This window comes from Petaurus breviceps, unplaced genomic scaffold, assembly GCF_028583685.1.
Source record: "Petaurus breviceps papuanus isolate PSGF00001 unplaced genomic scaffold, PetGlider_PUasm1.0 38, whole genome shotgun sequence".
NCBI classification, from domain to species: domain Eukaryota; kingdom Metazoa; phylum Chordata; class Mammalia; order Diprotodontia; family Petauridae; genus Petaurus; species Petaurus breviceps.
In genome coordinates this window covers 105,677,807-105,701,859 of record NW_027186304.1, presented here as the reverse complement: position 1 = coordinate 105,701,859, position 24,053 = coordinate 105,677,807, and the positions used below count along the sequence as shown (strand labels likewise).

General features: G+C 36.7%; 1 protein-coding gene across 4 annotated transcripts in view; it reads right to left on the bottom strand.

Moving 5' to 3' along the window:
• Positions 1–2,312: 2,312 nt before the first annotated feature.
• RNF152 (ring finger protein 152) overlaps positions 2,313–24,053 on the bottom strand; it is a 112,260-nt gene continuing 90,519 nt past the window's right edge. For all 4 annotated transcript variants that reach the window (XM_069100254.1, XM_069100252.1, XM_069100253.1 and 1 more), the window contains one exon: positions 2,313–11,368. In XM_069100254.1, coding sequence (XP_068956355.1) covers positions 10,594–11,211 — 618 coding nt within the window. In that variant the 5' untranslated portion in view covers positions 11,212–11,368 and the 3' untranslated portion in view covers positions 2,313–10,593. The remainder of the gene's footprint in view (positions 11,369–24,053) is intronic.

Genomic DNA, 24,053 nt, shown 5'->3' with positions numbered 1-24,053 from the left:
AAAGACTGGATAAGGCACCAGGAGACCTGGGTTCAGCTCACATTTCTGTCTCAAGTTTAGAAAAATTTGGTGTGATTTGAGGGACACCTACCAAAAAGGTTATCTATTTCCTGACCAAAGAAATGTCCCCAAACAGCCTGCTCTTAATGCCTGAAATTCCTAGCTCTGATATTTTCTGGGAGAGGTGACAAATTAGTTAGCTAGTAGTTTATCTGATTAACACATAATCACCCAAGGAAAATATCACCTTTGGTTCAGTATTATGGGAAATAATCTCTGGACAGATTCAAGGTTCTAGTCTAGCTCTGCCACCAATTTGGTGAATGAATTTAGACAAATCACCTAACTTCTCAAGGTCTTTTCTTTTAATCTAGAAAAGGATATTTTTGGTAATCTCTAAAGTTTCTTCTTATTCTGCAGTTCTTCGAAAATACATAAGAGAGGGGCGGCTAGGTGACACAGTGAATAGAGTACTTGCCCTGGAGTCAGGAGGACAGGAGTTCAAATCCAGCCTCAGGCACTTAACACTTACTAGCCATGTGACCTTGGGCAAATCACTTAACCCCAATTGTCCTGCCTTCCCCCCTTCAAAAAAAAGCAAAAAATATATACATAAGGGAGAGTTTAATCACAACATGGGGAGATTTGTGGTCCAGATGGGATTGTATTGTATGAGTATCTAGTACTAGCAATTAGGGTTAAGTAACTTGCTCAAGGTTACACAAGCAGGTGTTTCTGGGTGGGTGCTAAGTGTCGGAGCCCAGATTCGATCCCCAGGTCATCCCCACTCTGGGGCCGGTGCTCTTACTCGCTGTGCTACCTGGCCGCCCCTCCTTCTACCTCTTTACTCTTGAGGCAGGCAAAGCTGTACCTTTCAAGTGCTACAGCAATTACTCCAAGTTGACAACAGTAAATGTAGCGGAACACATTTGTAGTCAGATAACTTGAGTTCAAATCCCAGCCCCATTAAGTCACAGCTTCTTTAGGTCTGTTTCCTCATCTAAAAAATAAGGGGATTGAACTAGACCCCAAGTTTTTTTTTTCAATTTTAATTCTATAAACATAGATCTTTATTTCAGAATCATAAATGTTTCATTCTCTCTGGTTCTACCATATTTCTTTTCCCAAGAGTTGTTCTTACCTAGGGTTTTGAACTTTTAAAAGTGTAAACATGTAACTATTTCAACATGATTGATTTCCTTTGTAATTTTACATATTTTATGTTACACATTTAAAAACAAAATTCTAAGAATGGGTCTATTTTACCCAATCGTCCATGACTTAAAGGGTTAAGACACCCTGCATTACAAAGCCCATAGTCCCTTTGCCCAAGCTGGTAGAAGATAAACTAAAAGCTTATCTATCACATTCTATGCTGTCTTCACCCCAATTCATCCCATTATTTTGGACTTTCTACTTAGCTGTTTAATTGTATTGATGGAAGCTCTCAAGTATGGTCAAATATGCCCAGTAATAGCTGGGGACACCTTTTTTTTCTTCCCCATTTTAAGACTAGATTATCTCACATTGGAAATTTTTAGGCATGTGCAAAATAATCATTTAACTTTTCAAGAAAAGAAGTAACATGTATAGGGCCCGTTTAGTGTTATGGAATGAATGATCTGAGATTCCCTTCAGTCTTACTCTGAACTGCTAAATCTATGGGAATTTCTTAGTTACCAGAAAAAGTCAATATTTACTCCCTTAACCACACACCTATCACATTATTCATAGAAGGGCTGGGTTTGAATTGCCTCCTGGTTCTGCCAACTTGGGTAGTTCCTTTAAATTCTCTGGGTCACATGTTCCTCATCTGTATAATGAGCAGGTTGGAGGATCTCTGAATCCTCATCTTCTTCCCAAATGACCCAAGTTTTTTGAAAGAGTCCATATTGCCAAAGGTTCTTTTCCTTAAAACATCTGTCTTCTGAACTTAGCACTTTACTATGGCCAGCTCAGGCTATGGCTGAATGAAGCTAAGTTCACGTGGAGGTGCCCTCAACAGGGCTCCCATGGGGGACCAGAGCAGAAGACCTTTTGCATCATTTCTAAAAACATCAGTCAGGGCATGGCATACTGTCAAAATTCAAGTCTCAGCAACATGTTTTGCATCTGGGACTTTACAAAACCCATAAAGAATGCTTTCTTTGGCCTTTCAGGGGGCCACTTGAAAGTCAGATTCACTCTCAAAAACCTTGGCTCAGTAATCACATTTTGCTTTATTTCTACCCAAGCCTATTAACTGATGGATAAAAATTCTAGCCAATTTTTCTTCTTTTGGAAAAAAATAAAAACTACCAGTCTATTTGAAATCATTTTAAGAATTTTAATCATAACAAATGTTTTAACAGTTGTCATAAAATCAACATTACCACACATACAAAGGACAAGACATCAGTCTGGCATACAAAAATACCATATATTAAAATAGGGATCAGTGGAAGAAAAAAAACACAGGACTTTCTAAGACACCATCTATGACAGAAAAAGCAAGCAAAGAATGCTTTTAAGACATTCAGATTTATAAACAGCAGCTTCATATCCCCTTTACAAAGTCAATATTTGGCAACATTTGGACAATACTTCTACACAGCCTGGCAGCTCATATATCTGTAGGGCTACTTAGCCCTTTAAAGGAAAGCTTCTAAAATAAATTATCCACATTATTGCAAATGAAACATGTCACAGACTTGAGTTAACAGCCTCTGAGCAATATTAATCTAAGTTATTTGACCAGAATATTATCAATTGGAGAAAGTTAGCGAAGAATAGGGAACGAACCTACAAATGGAACAAGTGACTCTTTCAGACTCAGGGTGGAAGTTTGTATGGTCTTGAACTGGAACCAACCTCACACCTGCATATGGCAAATGAGCAAAACATATACAAGTAGGAGTGAATATGTGAAACAAGAGAAAAAAAAAAACTGAACCTCCAGAAGTTAAAAAGTAAATGCTTCCTCAAATCCAATTATCTCTTTAAGTCAACTTACGTATCCAAAGGAACAAGCAGTTCAAAGGATGTTAGGGTTTGTCTGCATTTTTCAGTACAATTTGCCTTGGTCATGCGTCTGAAATTGCCAGGGTATTAGCAACCCAAGGATAGAAAATCTCTACAACAGGGGCCCAATTTGACTCCCTTTTTGATTGCTAGAATAACTGAAATCCTCTCAGCTTCTCCGTAACTTAAATCCTCTCAGTCTTGCCATAGCCAGCACATTCGGAACATGCTGTGCATTTTCAAGGCCTTTAAGATTCTGTTGAAGTAAGAGGGTTGTTGAAAAGAAGCTTGTGTCCTGTCTAGTTCATTACTGTTTTTTTTTTTCTATTTTCCACAAATGAGTTTTACTAGTCATCTTAGGATCTCACAACTACAATTTTGTTTTAGCCATCATTACTAGACTTTATTACTTTGAAGAATTGACTTTCCTTCTCCAAGGGTATCTCCCCACACACTGGCATTTGGTAAACTATATACCATAGGGCAAATTACTGAAAAATTCCTCAAAGAATACTGAAAGCACAACATAAGGGTAGTACCACCATGCTAATTATTGCTAATAAAAAATAGCACAGATAGCACCAAACTGATCTCACTGAAGAGGCACCTGTCTCTCTGATCTGCTTTACCTTCCACTGCTCTCTTTTCCCCACTAGTATTATCTACTGCTGATACTTATGGATCATTTTACTCTAAACTTCAAACCAAAAAACTGAGAGCCCCTTTGGAAACAGCCTCGGACCAACGGCCCATATCCCTGGGAATGTGCTACAAATGAGTAAATTTTATTTTTTCCTTGGACCACTGTTTCTGTAGCTTATCATAATGCGTTTCAGGGTAATGACCTACTGGAGAGGGGTTTGGCAAAAGGGGCCTAACATAACACCCTTGAGAATATGAAGAAGAAAAAAGTCACACTGTGGCAAATTTTAAGAGTTCTGGAATATTTTGCCTGGTATATTGCAAAGTGACTGCCCATAAGATAAAATAATTAGTAACACTAACAATATCTTTGATTTCAAGAATGCAGTATTATCCAGAGTGCTCAGGACCCACTTTACCACTGTGATGTCTTTGACATGAATACACAACACAGCAGGGCAAGCTCTGAAATGCACTTTTTATAAAACAATGGCCTCTATATGTGAGGTAAACAAAAGATTGGTCACACTTCAGAAGTTCAAAAGTCATGTACTGCCATCTTCATTGAAAAGTCCAAAAAATAACAAGCCACTTGGGCAGCAATGGATTAAATCTCCAAAGTGGTTATATATACTCTGCATTGATCAATGGCTGCCATGCTGAAAATGTGTACAATGTGACCAAAATCTCCACAAACGTGTAATACACGTGTTTTTATTACATACCCACTTCCTGCAGTTGGTGAGTCAATGTTATAGCACATGATAATTGGCTAATAAATTATCTATACATCCAAACTCAACCTGGTAAATACCACATTTCTGTCAGGATTTAACACATAACTAGCAGCACATGACTAAAAACAGCTAAAAACTTTTATGTAGATGTAATTTATAGCTTTTACAGTATGTGGAACTAAATATGAACATGTATTCTGATGCTTGGCTGTGTAAAAAAATTGATTTAATTTTCACTAATATAATTGCCAAAAACATTTTGAGATTTTTTAAAAGTGTAAGAGCATGACTGCCAACATATATTCTTAAAAACACACATCCTTGTTACTTCTTAAACTAAATAATAAGCCTTGTTTTACTTTTGTCTTTCAAGTGTAAAATCCTGCTTAGATTAAGGGCACTGATGAATTAGGGCGACCACTAGCCACTACTATTACAAACAGGTAACTCATCAAATATTGGCCCTTTTAGTTCAAGAGTCAAAGATCAACTGGTTTGTTTCATCTATTTACACAGTTCACCTGGTTCATCTATTTACATGTTTTGTCTCCCCATTAGACTGGAAGCTTCTAGAGGACAGTGACTATTTTGTTTGTGTCTATATTTTTGGCACCTAACGTAGGTGACTTGAACACAGTAGATGTTTAACAAAAGCTATTTTTGAATATCACTATTCAAAGCAGTTCAAGCTTCAGTCTAAGTGAAATTTACCACTGGAAAGAAAGGATTTGGTAAGAAACACAAGGTGGAGTTGGAAGAGACATGGATAAAAGAAATGAGAAAGGAATGGTGATTTCTTAACTAGTGAGTGATAATTAACTCTGTTCTTGTATTGTTACTAATAAAAGATGGCCTAAAGTACCCCGAAGGAAAATAAACCAAACACTCAGTAACAAAAACAAGACAAATACTTAATGAAGGGGGGGGGAGGTGGTATTTATATATTATTTTCAGAAATGTACTTCTAAATATCATTGTTCATTAGAAGTATCAATTGTTTGTTCAAATAAACTGTTCAGGTGAGAAGACAAATAAGACACTGAGTTTCTAACACTAACTATCTATATGACTTTAAAGAAAATGATTTGACTTCTGTAAATTGACTTGGTTGAGGTTGGAATGGATATTCCTTAAGGTCTTAAAGCTACAAAATCCTGAAATTATTATTTATACATCACTGTTTATTTACCTTTGTGGAGCTAATGTACCACTTAAATATCAATGAAATCAGTATCTGTTCTGTACAATTCAAAAGGAAACCAAGAGAGGGAAGTCAATTCCTACTAGAGGACACAGACAAGAGTCTTGCTCTTCTCTTTTGAAAAGTAAGTCATAGGAAAAAAACTCAATTCAAAGGGGAAAAAAATTAAATGCTTAGAATTTTCATTCTACTTCAGGTAATATTAACCAATTTCTACATAAATATTATTACTCTGAAATAAATTGTATAAAGTGGTGTAGGGAAAACATCCTTTAAAGATACATGAGACCTGGAATTATCACACTGGATAGCATTTGGGGGAAGAGGTTGGTCTTCATATAGGGATGAATAAAATGACACATGAATCCTTGTCTTCTGATTTAATCACCACCATTCCTAGACTGTTTGATTTTGTCCTTTGTTAGTCACATTAAGTATTTGTATAGTTGAGTTTTGGGTGGTTTTTTTTTTTTTTTTTGGTAAATCAGATGACTTCCTTAGGAAGAATCAAGTAGATTATGAGAATGTAGTAAAGGAAAGAATTTAGTATTAGTAAACCAATGGGAGGTTACAAAACCTAAATTCTTTCAGAGAAAAATGAAATATAAACCTGAATAAAGTCCCCTACTTAGTCCTCTCTTTAAAATGCAAAATAATATTTCAGTTTGGCATCTGAAAATTTATGTATACATTTACATTTACATACAAATATACACAGGCAACCCCAGCACAACCACATCTAGCTGGTAGGTTTTTTTCTTTTTTGGAGGGGGGAGGCCAGGGCAATTGGGGTTAAGTGACTTGCCCAAAGTCACGCAGCTAGTAAGTGTTGTGTCTCAGGCCGCATTTGAACTCAGGTCCTCCTGACTTCAAAGCCATGTTCTGTTCACTGTGCCACCTAGCCACCCCATAGCTGGTAGGTTTTTAAAGAATAATCAACACAACTAAAGATCTTTTCTATCACAACACTGCAGGAAATTCTAATTCTTGTATTCTCATACAGACTAGAGTTAAATGCATCTTATTAAAACATCAATGCACCTAGAAATGGGGAGAAAGGAGAAAAGTGAGATGAGTAGGTTGTCTTACTCATACATTAGATATTGATGTGGGGGCCACAAAATTCTGAAACAATTTCACATCATATACCATGCACAGCTTGTAAACCAAAACATTTTTAGAGCTATTCCTTAGTAACAATAGATTTAGCAAAGAGAGATATCACACATTTGTCTAATAAATCACACTGTGGTTCAAAAATCCCACATGTAGAGGCATGACAGACATTAAAAGCTTGTTTTATCATTTGTTGATGCAAACTAACTAGTAACCACAGAAGAGACATCAGTGGACTTCACCCTTAAATCCTTTAAATATTTGATTTTAAGTCCATTGAGAGCCCCAAGAGGAAAATAAGTGGGATTTTCAACTACATATTACCCAGTCTTTTACAAGGACTAATGCCTCATAGCTCAGTCTCAAAGTGCAACTGCACAAATAATGCCAATATGATTAATTAGCACATGATTACAGCTCCTGCTGTGTCCCATGATTTAAATCAACCTCAAGTTTAATTTTGTAGTTTTTCATTTTGTTTATAGAAACCTAAATAAACATCTTACAACTTTCTAGTCATCTGGCATTAGTGTTTTGACACAGAGAACTCTATCATCACAACTCATGCCTTCCACCATTATTAAAAAATATGCTGTGAATTTTTTGGTTGAAAATTTTACCCTTGAATTGAGTCTTCTTTTGCTAATACTGTACTCATATCAACTGAGGTTCACTGATAAAAGAACAAACTTCATGCTCTTGATTGCTGAATATTTACAAAACATCTACAATCCTTTACAAATCATTTAGACATTATAAAAATGACTAGTAAGCAATTTAAAAACCTTACATTTCAGAATCACATCATTCGACAGTTTTCTTTCAATTCATTAATAAATCACCAATGTCTCCCAGAGAGGAAAAAGCTAAAAATAAACACAAATCTACCTAAACCAAACAGAGAACCGCTGGGGAGTAAGTGATATGCATTACCACCCAAATCAAGATGGTGCCAACAGAAATCCAGGAGAGCCCACCTATGGAAAAATAGGCAGGTGAATATAAAAATAAACACTCTGCTTCTTTTTTGTCCTGCAATGAAACTAGTGAAAAGACCAGAATCAGAGCTGAGTTCTCTTTCTGCCTCTGTGTGAAATGATTTCACACCTCTCTGGGTCTGTTTTCTCAGTTGTAAAATAAGGGGTTGGGAATAAATGATTTCAGTGATTCCTACTAGCCCTAACATTCAATTCTTTTCAGTCCATTCAAATTTGTATTTGAAAAACGAGAAATTGTATTGGCATGAAGATCTCTGTGTACTTAAATCTTGTCTTTTAGTCAGCTGACATGGAGAGTAGAAAGTATAGCTGTATGGAATATATCAATGATAAATATCACAACATAAGTTAATTCAAATACAGGAGGTTAAAATGAATTTCTGTAGGCCCATTAGCTTTTTTTTAAACACCTCACTATTCAGAAGTGAAAACTAATGATACACAGGTACACTAATAACTTCAGGCAGAATCCACTTCAAAAAAATTCATGAGTAATAACAATTTTTTTAATCTCAATTTTTCAAAGTTGAATAAAGTAGCAAGACCAATAATCAATGACAGACTGAATTAGTTTCACACTGTTTAAGTGCAAAGTCAGAATTAGATTGTTAAGTATAACTTTCCTGAATAATTTTGATTGCTGGGTCTCATATTAAGAAACATAGAACATCTGAGGTTAAAGTGTAGATTAAAGTCTAAGTACTAAGTACTAGATCACATGTTATACTACAAGGTAGTTCACTTCTGCATATTGTACACAAATGCATTTAGTCTCCAACATTTACAAAAATATGGCACAGCTTAAAATAAGAAGTGTGTAAAGATCTTTTGAAATGTAACTTTTTTTAAAAGAAAAATGCATTTTCCAATTTGCTTATGCAATAGAAACTAGCAAATGTCTAGGCTAGAAATTTAGGTCAGACATGCATTACAACATCCTGGGAGAGTATGAGAAATTGACACTAACCCAATAGTATATTGTTACATAATATAGGATAGTGTTCAGCTAATATGATACCTAAATTATTAATACCACATAATTCCCAGATTATTTGTTGCGTAATGCCCAATGAGTTATACAATATAGCATTTTAACCTAATTTCTTGTCTTTTCAAATGAATTCCCTACATACCAAGAAAAAGAATTGGACAGATTCAGCAATCCTACTACTGCATTGTTAAGTAGACATTGATACTGAAATAGTCACACTAATTTCCCCTAATATTCTTCTTTTTGTGTTATTCCGATGTCTTCTCTCAGATGAATTTCACTGCATTGTTTTACACAGTTTTAATGTGAGGAGAGATAATATTTAAATACTAAATACACAAAATGAATTTGTTCCATAATTTTACAAACTACATTTCCAAATGTGGTTATTAGGGACCTGCCTATATGTTTCTATTTCTCCTCATTTTCCTTGGTTCAATGGAACTTGAAGAGAGATATTCACAAGTTAAGTCCTACTCATATGTTATTTTATTTACCAAACTCACTTACATTAGAATTGTCAAGTCCACAGTTTGTTTGTTTGTTTTTGTGAGAAAAAAAATAGCAATGGACAGAAATCCATATTTAATATTAAGTCCTCCTTAATGGGGCCATGTGAGATAAAATACAATGAATTTTTTCATTCAAACAGGAATGTATAAAGCTAAATTAGCTTGCTACTTTCTCAACATGTAGATGCTTTCTTCTGTCTTGACACTCTTCTATTTTTGTAGCAACATTTGAAAAAAAAATATTATTCCAAGTGGCTTTGTCGCCTTGTCAACAACATCTTCCAAAGAACCATCCTATAATGTGTATTTATCCATAACCCCAGATCTCTCATCAACTGAACACACCCATCACCATTTAACATTCTGAGAAAAAAGGAAAATATGCAGTTTTTGCCATACCGCCAACCCCAAACTCAAATTCAGGAGAAGAGGATCAAGGTGACATATGTGTACTTCTTCATAAAAAGGATTCTGTTTTCCCATGATGTAACTTCTTGAAAAATTCCCCTCATGTCCATAAGGGTGTAGTATCCCAAGTACTTCCAGAAAGGATTTTAAAACCTGAGGTAAATAAAACACACAGGTGTGTGCACATGCACACACACATATTTACACTTCTGATTCTTGTTTTGCAAAATGGCTTGACAGGAAATAAAAGATATGCAAATTTTCTGCAGTAATAAATCTCCTTCCTTGCTATTTGTTTTATTGCTTCTCTGTAGGGCTCTGCACTTTAACAAACATATAACTTTAACTACAGGTAAAGACAAAAGGATAGTGCATGACAAACACATCACACATGAAACACTCCCCCCCACCCAAATATTTGCTCTGAAAAACTATAGTCCATTTAACTTATTTTAATTTAGGTGCAATTCCAAAGGTATAAAAATGCCTTATCAACTAAATCAAGACTGAGTTCTTGCTTTTAACAGTTTCCATCTTGTTTAAAAAAAAAGAAAAGGAAACCAGCATTGCATACCCGTTACATTGGTTCTCATGTTTAATTCTACTTCTATACATAGCATTTTGATTTTAATCTACTGCATTTAGAGATCACATCATATATACTTGTACAGTATAACATCTAGGTAGAATATGTTTTAACATGATAAAATCATAAATTACAGTTCATTTAATAAATTATTATGGTGATGCATGCAATCTCCTTCCAAGCTGTGACCATCACTCAGTACAGTCTCCCCTGTATCTTGTTGAGAGGTCCTGCATTCTGCCTTTTGGGTCTATCTTCAGATAATTAAGTGGCTTACCCAGTGCCCAGTGCCCTGCACCAATTGGTCAGTGTTGCCGTATATACCTCACTGTGATTCCATCACCAATACCTTCTCAACCCCTAAGTTGGCACACACATGGAAAATTTCACTCTGTGGCTTCCTCAGCCACAGGAGATCACAGTGAAGCGCTTAGAAATGCAAGACATGTTGTGGAGAACGATGCCAAGCAGGAAGACCAGGACGCAGGCCACCAAGATCACAGTGCAAACCCCTGACCAGGTGGAGCTTTTCACCACACCCCTCCTGTCTTGTTCCTCCTCCACAACCGCGTCTTGGGGAATCCCCCCCTGCAGAGGCTGCTGTTCTGTCGGGATTGTCACCACGGTGACAGACTTTTGCTGGCTACCTGGCAACAGGCGGCAACCAATGTCTCCCGGCAATAATGCTCGCTCCTTGGAGATGGGTAAGGGTACCATGTAACACCCATTGCTAGGAAGTTTGATGAAGACAGGAGTGTGCTCCGAAGCGTGAGGGATTGCAATCACTGCTAGCACCTCAGGATCATCAGGGAGTTGGGAGATGGAGAACCCCGGGGGAAGCTTGGTGATGCCTCGGCACCAGGGGCACCTCAGGTCCTTCTGGCTTGTCCTCATTTGCTGGAGGCAAACTGAACAGCAGGTATGTTTGCAGTCTAACAACTTGGGCCTCCTTCGGGGACTGTAATAGTTGAAACAAATCTGACATTCCAGCAGAGAATCCTGAGAAAGGGTCTCCATCATCACTGTAGGTCAGGGCAGGGCAGGTTCCGGACCTCAGAGCTTAGGGCACAGTCTAAAGCAGGGTGGGGCTCTGCTCAGGAGACACTTTTTCTTGGTGTCCTTCCAATGCAGGAAAGTGACCAGGAAGTTCATAGGCAGCCAGCACACTTGGTCATGCCTGAAGGAAATACAGAACACAAATAAGTTCACTGAAGAAGTCCACCCTAACTCAAGAAAAGAATGGGTGCCTATACCTGTTTATACATACACAATGCTTCAAACCACCCGAGGATTCTGTTTTTTATCTAGAAATAGAAAATTATAGATTTACAACAGTCAGACACTTCTCTCCACTTTCTACACTCAGAAAATACTAGCTGTTTTCAATCTTAACCTTTTCTCCACAAAACCTTCAACAGCAAAAATCTAAATTAAGTCTTGACAATGAGTAAGGATTCTAAAAGTGTTTCTACCTATAAGACTATGGACTGCCCAGGATGTATGGAAGATAAAGTTGATGAAAGCTGCATGTATAGACCAAGGCAGTCCTATGCTTTAAATCGGTTCCCAAGGAGAATGAGATTCTTTCTCAAACAGAAACAAACACTTCAGTAAGCTCCATTAGGGCCCTTAGCTTCTTCAGTGAATGGAATGTTTTTTTTCCCAGACATTTGTACATTTTTAGAGGAAGTGAGTTCCCTTTCCTGATAGGACAAATCCTAGAGACATCAAAGAACTGAAAACTTTTCCTTAATTCTTTCACTGTATAAACTCATCTATATTTTTTATCTTTTTTTTTTGTTTTCCTTGCCTCTCCTGACTCCAATAATAACATATTCATTTAGCACTTTGAAGTTTGCAAAGCACTTTCTATATATCTTATTTAAGCCTCAAACAATCTTGAGAAAGGTATTATTTCCATCATTATCCCCATTTTATAGATAAGGAAACTGATGCTGAAAAAAAGGCTAAGTGACTTTTTTGCACTCCCACATTAAGTGTCAGAGTGTCAGAGATGGTAGGTATGCTAAGACTCCAAAGGGACAATTTTTCTCTGACCTCTGTGATCTTGTCACACCAACATTGCTTTCATCCTATCAATAAACCAATAAGTATTTATTAAGCACCTATGTGTCAGATGCTTGGATTACAGAGACAAAACTAAAACAGCTCAACCTTCAAAGAGCTTATACTCTTATCAAAACAACATGTACATATAGTGTGCACACATGTGTATACACACAACATGTACATATAAATAAATTGTGTGTGTGCGCACATGTGTATACACACACATATATAAATACAAAGAAAATTTGGGGGTAGAGGAAGGGACTAGTAGCTGGGGTGGGGGAGGTAGTTAAAAAGATGTGATATTGAACTGAGCTTTGAAGAAGTAAGGGGTGAAGGGGAATTGCACTCGGGTATAGGATAAGAAATCACATGTGTAAAGGACGAGAGAGTAGAGATGAACAGTGAAGAATGAAAAGGAATGGGTAACATAGTATATGATCCAGCAAGCAAACTAACATTTCTTAGGTGTTTGTGTGCCAGAACAGTGAGATTGCCGGCTTTTGAGTCAAGAGGATCTGGGGTTCAAATCCTGACTCTGTTGCTTCTTGGCTATGTGATCCTGAGCGAGTCTCAGTTTCCTCATCTACAGGATAATGAGATTAGATTAGAAGTCTTCTAAGGTTCCCTTCATCTCTGGATCTCTAATCTAAGCCATGACTGAGTTTGAGTGCATGAAGGGGAATAATATGTAATATGCCTAGAAAGATAGTCTGGGGGCAGACTGTGAAAAATTTAAAATGCCAAATAGAGAAAGGAGTCTGAATTTGACCTCAAGTCACTAGTTTTTTAATGCAATGACTTTGTGGAATAACATAGGCAGGCCTATGCTCTAGGAATAGCACTTTCACTGCTATGTGGAAAATGAATTGCAGGAAGAGACTTGAGGCAGGGAGGCCAAATGGGGCTTAAGTTCAAGCAAGGGGTAATGATGGCCTCAACTACATGACTTAGCCAGTCATGAGAGAGAAGGGAACAAATGTTCAATATGTCGTAGAGGTCGAATCAATAGGACTTTGCAACTGGCTCAATGTGAAGGGTAAGATAAAGTGAGGAAACAAGTGTAATCCAAGATTGCAAACCAAGATGACTGGAAGATACTGAGGTTGCAAACTTAATTGACTAGAAGTATAGGGGCACTTCTCACAAAAATAAGGAAAATGAGGAAGAGTGGTAGAGAGGAAGATAATGACGTGTGTTGGGTAGGTTGAGTTTGAGATGTCTGTAGGACACCAACTGTTGGTGATTTTCCCTTATAAATGCCTCTCATAAATTCTGATCACTTTCAATAACTTTCTAATTTTACACATACAGCATATGTATAGAATATTTCTTATACAAGTAGCTTAAAGTTCCTTATAAGGATTATGATTCTTGAAGACTCATGATGAAACATGCTATCTACCTCCTGACAGAGGTGACTGAGCAGAGTGAAGGATTGAGACATGTTTTGTTTTGTTTTGATATGGTCAACACAGAAATGTTTTTTTGCTTAACTATACAGGTTTGTGACAGAGATTTTCTTTTCTTTCTTTTCAATGGGGGGAAAAGGTGGGAAGGAGAGAAGGTGGATTTTCATTGACTGAAAAAAAGTAAAATTTGGTTTTAAAATTTCATAAACAACAATCACAAGGGATCATCTTCCCATTCTACACCATTATTCCACCTGACTTCATGTCCTTTTTGAACCAAAGACACACCTGACCAAATACAGTTTTTGATAATTAAATGCTGGTGCAGGGAAAGAAGATATAAACAGTCTTAAAATGGTATTTGCCATTATAAGCTTAGGCTTTGGTAACTTCTTTATCCTTGTTCATGTCTTCCCTAGGTGCAAGAAGAAAACTTTTGCCAGGTATCATTAACTCACTGATCACTATCAGCTGTTATAAAATGAAAACCTGGCTATATGCTCATTAACAAAACATCCTGCAAGTCTGACATAATTTCTATTTAAGTGAATCCCATATTCCGTCTGACATCTATGGAAAAATTAAAGGTGAGTTGTCTTGAAAAGCACTTTGGCTTAAGGGTGTAGTAATATAGTTAAAAGGGTACTGAAGCCTAGATTTGAATCTAGGAAACAATATTATTTAGCTATGGTGACTGTCAATACATCACTAAGACTCTCTGAGCCTCAGTCTTAGAGGGAGTCTCCTCACATAGGAATACCCCATATCAATGAAATCACAGGTACAGTACCTAGCAGGCACTTAATAGTATTTTCTAGATTGTGGGAGTGATTAGATGTTCAGTTTATTAGAAACTATCTGTGTATAATATCTGTGCAATTTCATTGGCTACAAAAGTACATTGTCAGGCAATAGACAAAATACATAATTCAGTAGGGGGAGATCCAATTAGATGAAGCAGCAGGGGCAATATGGTAGTTACATATTTTATGAATTTGGGAAGGACTTTTTTTTTTCACAGAAGAAATTATTTTATTTCAGCAACTGACCTGGATATCACATTTTTTTTTAAAGCAATCAGGGTTAAGTAACTTGCTCAAGGTTACACAGCCAGGTGTTTCTGGGTGGGTGCTAAGTGTCTGAGCCTGGGATTCGATCCCCCGGTCATCCCGACACTGGAGCCGGTGCTCTTACTCACTCTGCTACCTGGCCACCCCAGGATATCACATTTTTAAGAAGGATTTGGCATGCAGAGGTAAAGGACCTAAATGTACAAAAAATATTTTTAGCAGCTCTTTTGAGGTCTTTTTGTAGAGACAAAGAACTAGAAATTAAAGGGAGGGGACATCAATTGGGGAGTGGCTGCACAAATTATGGCATATGAATATGAAGGAATACTGTTGCACCATGAGGCAGCTAGATGACACAGTGAACAGAGGCATGGTCTTGGAATCAGAAAGACCTGGGTTCAAATCCAACCTTAGACATTAGCCCCTGACACTTACTAGTTGTGTGACTCTGGGCAAGTCACTTAACCCTTTTGGCCTCAGTTGCCCCATTTGTAGTAGGAGAAATTACTCCAGTATCTTTGCCAAGAAAACTCCAAATGGGATCACAAAGAGTCAAAAACATTTGAGCAGCCTTGGGGTAGCAACCATCCATAACACTTCTTTCCACCACCGCTATTTTTCCACAAAGGAAACTTCACTTAGTCCATAACCTCTTTATGTTCCAAATTTAAAATTTAATTTTATTACTTCTACCTCCATCCATTTAGCCCAATGCCAACACAATAAACAGTATCCAATGTCCTCTTTTAAGACCAGAGGAAAGTTAGTGCAATTCATTCTTTTCAGGGCTTAAACACTTAAAGTATTTTGACAGCAGTATCTCTAATTTATAAATCATTTCATTCTATATTAAACCATGCTGCACTGCATTCCAGTTTATTTTCTGGAGCATAATTAGTGATGATGATGATTAGTTAGGTAAAGAGAAAGGAATTTATGAGGCTATAGACCGAGTCTAATGATGAATCATTCTTTCCCCCTTTCATCATAAACTAAAAAGTCCTGAGTGAACTTAGTAGAAAGAAAAAAAAAGTGTCTACATGGATTAGAAGATACTCACGTATAATTTCAATTGCGGCACAGGAAAGGAGATTTTTGTGAGTTACTAATTGTTTTGAGAAACCTATTCTGACTTTGTTTTACTAATACATAAGAAGATATGGTATTCAAATCTTGAATAAATATGAATGAGTATTTTTACAGATAGTATTCATTCTCATAGTACTCAATATCATTCTCATAGAATGAGATTTCATGTTTATTACACAAGTGTGTGTAGGTATATATAGATATATATGTAAAGAGAGAGAGAGAATGAATATGAGAGAGCTATCACTTTGTAGACCTTTGAATGCTGTATATATAAATATCATCTTTATCTAGGAAGCTAAGTAGGACAGTGGATAGTCTTGGACCTGAATTTCAGAAAGCCCTAAGTACAAATCTAGCCTCAGACACTAACCAGCTATGTAATTCTGGGCAATTCACTGAACTGCCATCTGTCTCAGTTTCCTCATTTGCAAAATGGGAATCCCTAACAGTATAGACCTCCCATGTTGTAAAGATAAAATAGGGAAAATGTGAGAAAAATATGTGCAAAATAGTTTGCAAACCTTAAAACATTATATAAATTATAGCTATTATAATGATTGTTATAATCTATAAAAAGTTGAGACAATGTCAAAACCTGAATGATCAGAACAAATGTACACCTTGATTTTGTGACCAAGATCTTGGGTTTTTTTTTTTTTTATAGATTTTAAAATTCATTTTAAACTTAAATACAGAACAAGAAAAGAAAAAAAAGAACATTTCCATGTACACAGCAGAACATCAGAGAGGACTCAACATAAAACAATAAATTTCCATTTCAAGAAAAACTAGATAATAAATATTACATGCTGTTTACAAAGCTACCTGTCTGTTGTTTTCTTCCTTGTAGGTTTTCTTTTGTTCTCTGCTATGCATTTTTTTACTTTATTTTTCCTTCCCCTCCCCCCCAAAGAAGGCTACAATTAAACGCATATATAGATATATGTAAAATTGTATGTATATATGCGTATATACATACATTTACATATATACACATATATGCATACATAGATATTTATAAATATACACATGTATACTCATACACATATATGTAAGACCATACTATGCATGTTTCTGCTTGTCATCTCTTTCTCTGGAGGAGGATAGCATCTTCCTTTATTGGTCCAAGTCTTCCCATGTAAAAACAACCAAAATTTTTGTCTAAATCAACCAGCTCATCATTTCCTATATCACACAATATTCCATAACATCCTATCTGAGAGACTGTCCATTAAAGTGTTTACCCAATTTTTGGCATTCCTTCTATTCTTGACTACATTGGTTTTATTTATATAAAAATTTTAATTTAAAATAATCAAAATTATCCATTTTAATTTCAACACTGCTCTCGCCTTATACTTTAAGGTATCCTGATACTGCTGAATCTCCTTCAATTTTTTTTCCCTTCGTTTCTTTGAAATCCCTAACCTATTTTATTTGTCCAAATGAACTTTATTATAATTTTTTCTAATTCAGTAAGATACATTTTTAATAATTTCTTACAGTTTTGAATGAATAGATTAGTTAGGTAAAACTGTTGTTGTTTTTGATTATATTGTCTTTATCTATCCCTGAACAATATTACTCCAATTATTTAAATCTGACCTGACTTGTATAAAAAGGAGAGCTTGTTTGTTTTTGGGTTGAAAAAAAAATTGCTAGACAAAAAGGACTGGCAAGGGATTAAAAAAAAAAAGTTTTGTGGACCTTCTAGGGAACATTTCAATGTTTTTATTTTATTTTTCCAATGCAGAAAATTTCTTCTGAGTATCTTTATAAATAACATAATTTTAAACCCATTCAGAAAGAAATATTGTATAACACTTTTCATGAAACTTGTCAATGGTGATAGAATAAACATACCCTGCCTTAAGTTTACAATTCACAATAGTTTTTGAAGTCCAGTCTTAGGAACATCTGACTAGAAAGAGAAAGAATAAGTAATCCCCCAAAATGAGGGAGTTAGCCTAGATGACCACTTGCAGCTCTAAATTTTCTGATCTTATGATTGCATGCATGGATTCTCAGGACACCTCATACATTCTGATTTACAGTGATGACAATTTTGTTAATAATAATAATGATTCATCTCGAACCAATCTGTGATTTCATATTGATTACAACTTAATGATCATTAACTATTTTAATTAAGGTTTCTGTATGATGCCCTTTAACGGCTGTGTTGATTCTAGCTAATCCTATCTCTAGAGAAAGCCAGGGAACAAACTATGCTATTTCTCTTTTTCTCTTGAATTTTATGATTTATCTTTAGAACACTGACCATATTAAATAATATTATAGGAAAGTATCATAAATACTTAAGTGTAATTGTATAAAGTAATTATAATTATATTTATTGTAGTATTTTAGTAAATAAAACTATTTCATTATGTTAGATTTTAGTAAACATACTACTGTGTTTCCCCAATAATATGACACTGTCTTATTATTTTTTTTGGACAGAAAAACACCAGAGGACTTATTTTCAGGGGAGGGCTTATTTTAATGAACATTGACAGCAATTTTAATAAACATGTAAATGTGAACAAAAAAATATACCTTTATTCAATAAGCAAATCACTGGGGAAGAACAGGATGACGCGCTCACTGCTGCAGCTCTGATTGGATGCAGCTCGGAGCGCGGCGTGCGTTTCACGGGGGGGGGGGACGGTGCATACAGAGGGTACCGTAATGTAGCGTGTAGCGCAGGGGATCACCTTCACTACAGTAGCAATCTCAATAGGGCTTATTTTCGGGGGAGGGCTTATTTTAGAGGAATCTTACACAGTAAGGGGAGGGCTTATTTTCGGGATAGGTCTTATTATCGGGGAAACATGGTATATCCCAATTAGGAATATCAATAGACATAACCTGAGTGGTAACAAATATCCTAATGGCTGTTCTGTCATCTTGTCCATATAAGGGCTAAAAAGGGAAAAGCTATTTCTAAACTCAATTTTTGACAGTTTATGTTGACTTATTTTATAGTCCAATATTACGTTAGATTTGTCTCACTTGGAAAATAGAGGTTTTCATGACCAATAAAGCTAAAATCCCACTGAGAATTCCTCATGTGTATTTCTTCATATGATTGCTAAATGATTTCTGCTCTTTCCTCCCTTGGTAACTGATTGGATATAGGGTAGCAGAGTGAGGAGTCAAAGAGGATTCTGAGGTTGTGAAAATTTCTCCATCTTTCACATGTCCTCTGGCAAAGACACTACTTCAAGCCCACATCATCAATCTTGCTTGGACTGTTGAAACAGGTCAAGTTTGGTTCCTCACTCAAATTTTTCTCCTCTCTAATACATCCCTCCACTCAGCTGCCAAACTTATCTTCTATCTTCTGGGCATGTTTTATTAGATAGATAGATAGATAGATAGATAGACAGACAGACAGATGGATGTTCAGTCATTTTAGTCACATCCAACTCTTTGTGACTCCTATTTGGGGTTTTCTGGTAAAGATAAAGAGTGTTTTACCATTTCCTTCTAAAGCTCATTTTACAGATGAGGAAACTGAGGCATATAGGATTAAGTAACTTGCCTGGGATCACACAGCTAGTACATTTCTAAGGCCATATTTGAACTTAGGTCTTCCTGACTCCAGGCCTTCTGCTCTATCTACTACACCACTTAGCTGCCCTAGATAGATACAGGGTGTGTGGGTGTGTACACATATACAATATAGTCAGTATATTCATATAATTTATAAACAAGCAAATGCATACATATTAGGGAAATGTCTTCAAAATTTTTTTATTGATAGAGTGTGTGATGTGAAAAGCTTGGTAACATGAGGACCTAACACAGGTGCTTAATAAATGCTAGTTTCTAATATTATACCTTAGCCTAAAGATAAGACTCTGGGAGAAATTAGGCTGTCTTCAGGTATTTAAAGGACTGTCACATGGAAAAGGGATGAGACTTGTTCTGGTTTAGTCTCTGAGGGCATAACTAGGAGCAAAACTAGATAGAAATAACAAATTTCAGATTGAAGGCAGGAAGAATTCCCCCAAAAGGGAAGTCCTCACAAGTGGAATGGGCTGGTTACCTTTAGAGCTTATGTGTTCCCTCTCTTGAAGTAGAAACTGAATGCCTACTTGTTAGGGATGTGGGGGCAGGGGAGAAACTGGGCAAAGAGTTCCTGTTAGGTATCGATTGTACTAAATGGCTTCTGAGTCTCTTCTCTCAGATTCTATAAATGCTTGTTCATGTGAGACAGTCTGAGAGAACAAAACAGAGTGTGAAACACTGGTGCTACATTAGGGAAGACAAAGAAGAATTGCAAGCCCTGCTTGAATGGGGTTACATTCTGGAGCAGGAATGAGTGGATGCATGTAAGTGTAGAAGACATCCTAGGGAAACACGGAAGCAAATGAGAAGAGATGTAGGCAGTGTCCTATGAACATCTGAAGGGAGGAATGCGTGCTTTCACAAGTATGCTTAACTGGTGTGGGTGGCACTTAACCTCTTAAAATATAAGACTTCCAAAATGCAGAATTGAGGAAGGAATACATCCTCAGAAACAGGGAAGTTGCAAATTTTTAGAAATAAAGTACAGTTTGTAGATCTTAAAAAACAACTAAAAGTTCATTTAGCTAGAACACAGAGCTCATGTTGGAGAGTGATGTGAAACAAAGCTGGGATGGTAATTTAGAGGCAAGATTCCGGGGGGGTCTTAGATGCCAAGAAACGGATGCTGTATGTTATATTGATAGCACTGGAGACACACTGAAGGTTTTTGATCATCAAAGAGAAAGGGTCTGACTTGTGTCTTTGGGAGGCTCTTGTGGCAAGTGTACAAAAAATGGATCAGGAATCTCAGACTGGAAAGTGGGAGGATAGCTAAGAGTTGATGAAGGCCTGAATTAGTGTGGTACCCATATGGACTGGGAAGAAGGACAGATTTTCGAGATATTATGGAGTTACGATAGGAGAGTTGGTAAGTGAATGGAGGTAACTGGGGAGGGAGGAGCTTTAAACGCTGGGCGATAGAAGAATGCTCATAGAAAAAAATTGGGGAAGGGAAAGATTTTTGGGAAAAGACGACTTTACTTTCAGACAGTAAGCCTGAAAGCCAGTGGGTCATTAAGGTAGAAATCTTTCTGCATAACTGCTTCTGGTTTAATAAACTTGTCAAGCAAGAATTAACAGATAAAATTAACGGTAGCTTTAGCTGAAAGAGTGTGGAACTTGAGTGTCAGGAGGATGTGGGTTCAAATTCTGACTTTACTATCTCACTAAATCTCTGAATCTAAAATGCTGGAAGGGACCTCACAATATCCAACCACTTTTCCAACAAGTAATATCTGGCTTTTGCTTAAAGAAGTCCAAGAGAGAGGGAACCTACTACTTCCCAAGGCAACCTTTTCTGCTTAGAGAATAACTTTGATTGTTAAGAAGTGTTTTCTTACATAAAGGAATCTTTCTCCTTGGAAATTCCACCCCTTTCCTCTGTGACCTTGAAAAATTATAAGTCAACAAGCTTATCTAGACTTCCTTTTCCTCATCTATAAGAGGGGATGGTTGGACTAGATTTTTAAGCCCCTTACAGTTTTCATGTTGTATTTAAATTCTACTTTAAAAAAAAAAGAAAGAAGAGAAAAAAGAAAAAAAGTTGTTTTGGTGTTTTCAGTCAATATCCCTCTCGAATAAATTCCTACTACCAAAATTCAAAGATGATTATAAGCTGAAGGTACTCCAGATCATCTTAAAGAATGAAGGTCTATTAGGCCGAAAAAGCTGTCTGCTTCTGACATGAGGGCAATGTTGACTTTGACATTAATCAGGGACATTGTTTTATTTTTAGTATGTTCTGATTACCCAGTGACTGACGGTCAGAAAATCTGGGAGTAGCTAGCTATAAAAGACTGCCAGGGGATCCCAGAGTTTCTCTGGGGAAAAGGAGGTAATGAAAGATTCAATCAGGTGGACAGACAAGTGCCACTGAAACATTGATTAATTTCCTAGACTGGCAGAACTTTGAGTAAAGCTGAAAGCACTGAAGAAGCTAAAACGAACACAGGTAAAGTAATAAATTAAAAAAAAAAAACAAATCCTTATCAGACTATGAGCATCTGCCAGGGCAAATTAAAGAACCCCAAAGATTAAATGGGATGTGAAGTGACAAGAGAACAATGCAATGGAAAAACAACAACAGTAGGGATGCCCTCTTCAATCTGGAATAAACAATGTACATATCATCATGGAATGTCAGAGCCTTAGACATTATGTAATCAAACAAGCTCATTTTCCCATTAGTACAGTATCAAAGAGGTTAAGTATCTGTTTGAAGTCACATGACTGGTTAGCAACAAGAGGAGAACTAGAACCCAGATCACCAGATTTCCTGCCCAATACCCATTTCTACCACACTTAATGTCATGGAGAAACCCCTGAGACCACAGGAAAGGTCTGAATGAGAACAACAGGAAGGCCTATTCTAATGATAGGTGGATGACATTCTTCAGATTTGAAAGACATTTCTGAATAGTTTCAGGATAAATTTTAAATCTAACAAAGGGAAAATGAGTATGAGGAAGAATAAGAAGAGAAATGTCCCTTTCCAGCTCATATGCCACAAATAGAAAACCTCCCAGCTAGAAATGCTCTCATCATGGCAAAATGACCCTCAAGGTGGTAAGGTAACAAAGTGTTTACTGTATTTCAAAAATGAAAGTGAGGTAAGCACCATGCTGCTGTGCTTAATCCAAAAGACAGGACAGAAGTATGACTGTGGGTCCATCTATGTATGTGACTTCTCCAATCTGTTCTCCTCACCAAAGATGCCTAGGAGCTGCTCTCATATCAGCTGTCACTGTAGAATGCTGTCCAGAGAAGGCTCATGTTCATTTTCTCTCTCTGTCTCTCTCTCTGTCTCTGTCTCTGTCTCTGTCTCTCTCTCTGTCTCTGTCTCTCTGTCTCTGTCTCTCTCTCTCTCTCTCTCTCTCTCTCCCTCTCTCTCTCTTTCTTTCTCTCTCCCTCCCTCCCTCTCTCTCTCTCTTTCTTTCTCTCTCTCCCTCCCTCCCTCTTGGATTCAGCTCTATTACCTATGAGCTCTCCTAACATTCCAAATGTCAGCAACTGTTCTAGAGTTTATGGACTTCTGTTTTATAATATGACCCTGCTAATGAATTTGTCTTTTGAGGACTGGCCCAGTTAAGTTACAAGGGGCTCATCGTCATGAGACCAGCTCCCATGTGATGAATTTCCTCAGCTATAGTAACTTTATGAACTATGATTGTGATCTCCATTGGGGATCATGCTGATAAAGTCACAGATCCTTGAATGATGACAATGATTCAATTCAACTGTATTTTTTGACCATAAAGCATCCTAGGTCATGGAGCAAAATTTTAAAGGGTTTCTTCTTTATTAAGGAAGGTACATTGTATAAACTTCCCAAATATATTAAGCATTCTTTGAAAGCTCCAAAGAAGCACATAGAATCACTGATGAAGAACCTTGAATTAATTTGGAGTATCCCTAAGGCTAGAAAGGAGTTATGGAGAGGGAAAGACTTTCTTCAATAGGAAACTAATGGCTTTTTAAAAAAAATGTTAATTTAATTTAATTTTCAGGTTTGAATTGTCTCCCTCCAATCTCTCCCCATTGAGAAAGCAAGAAAAACAAAACTCATTACAAGCAAAACAAGAGGAAACAAATATCTTTTGAAATGTCTTCCAATTAACTATAGAAACATTGTTATTGCTCTGCCTCCACACCAGCCACCTTCCTCCTATGTGGAAACCCTCATCCTTACCCTTTTCTGTTCTGTCTTTCTCTATTAAAATGCAACCTTCTTGAGGGTAGGGGCCATCTTGCTTCCTTATTTTTGCATATCTAGTACTGACCAACAGTGCATGACACATAACACGTACTTAATAAATGCTTTATTTAGTTAGCTCTAAACTCAGTCATTACTGCAACGAATATAGAATTTGGCGGAGTTTTCTGATATTTTTCAAATTAGTCCATGTAAAGGTCACTTCAATGTCCTATTTCCTTTGATCATGCAGTATCTGTTGCTTGACTCAGCCTACCCTCTTGTGATAGTAATGGCAATTAAAGATTCCCCTGTATTGGCTTGGTTTTCAAATTGATTGTGTTAAAACCCAGAGTTTGTTAATCCCACCTGTGGGATGGGCTTGTTGATGTGAAAAGAAAGTCCTGAACTGGGAGGAGCTGGTGAGGTAGATTTGGAGACACAAGAGAG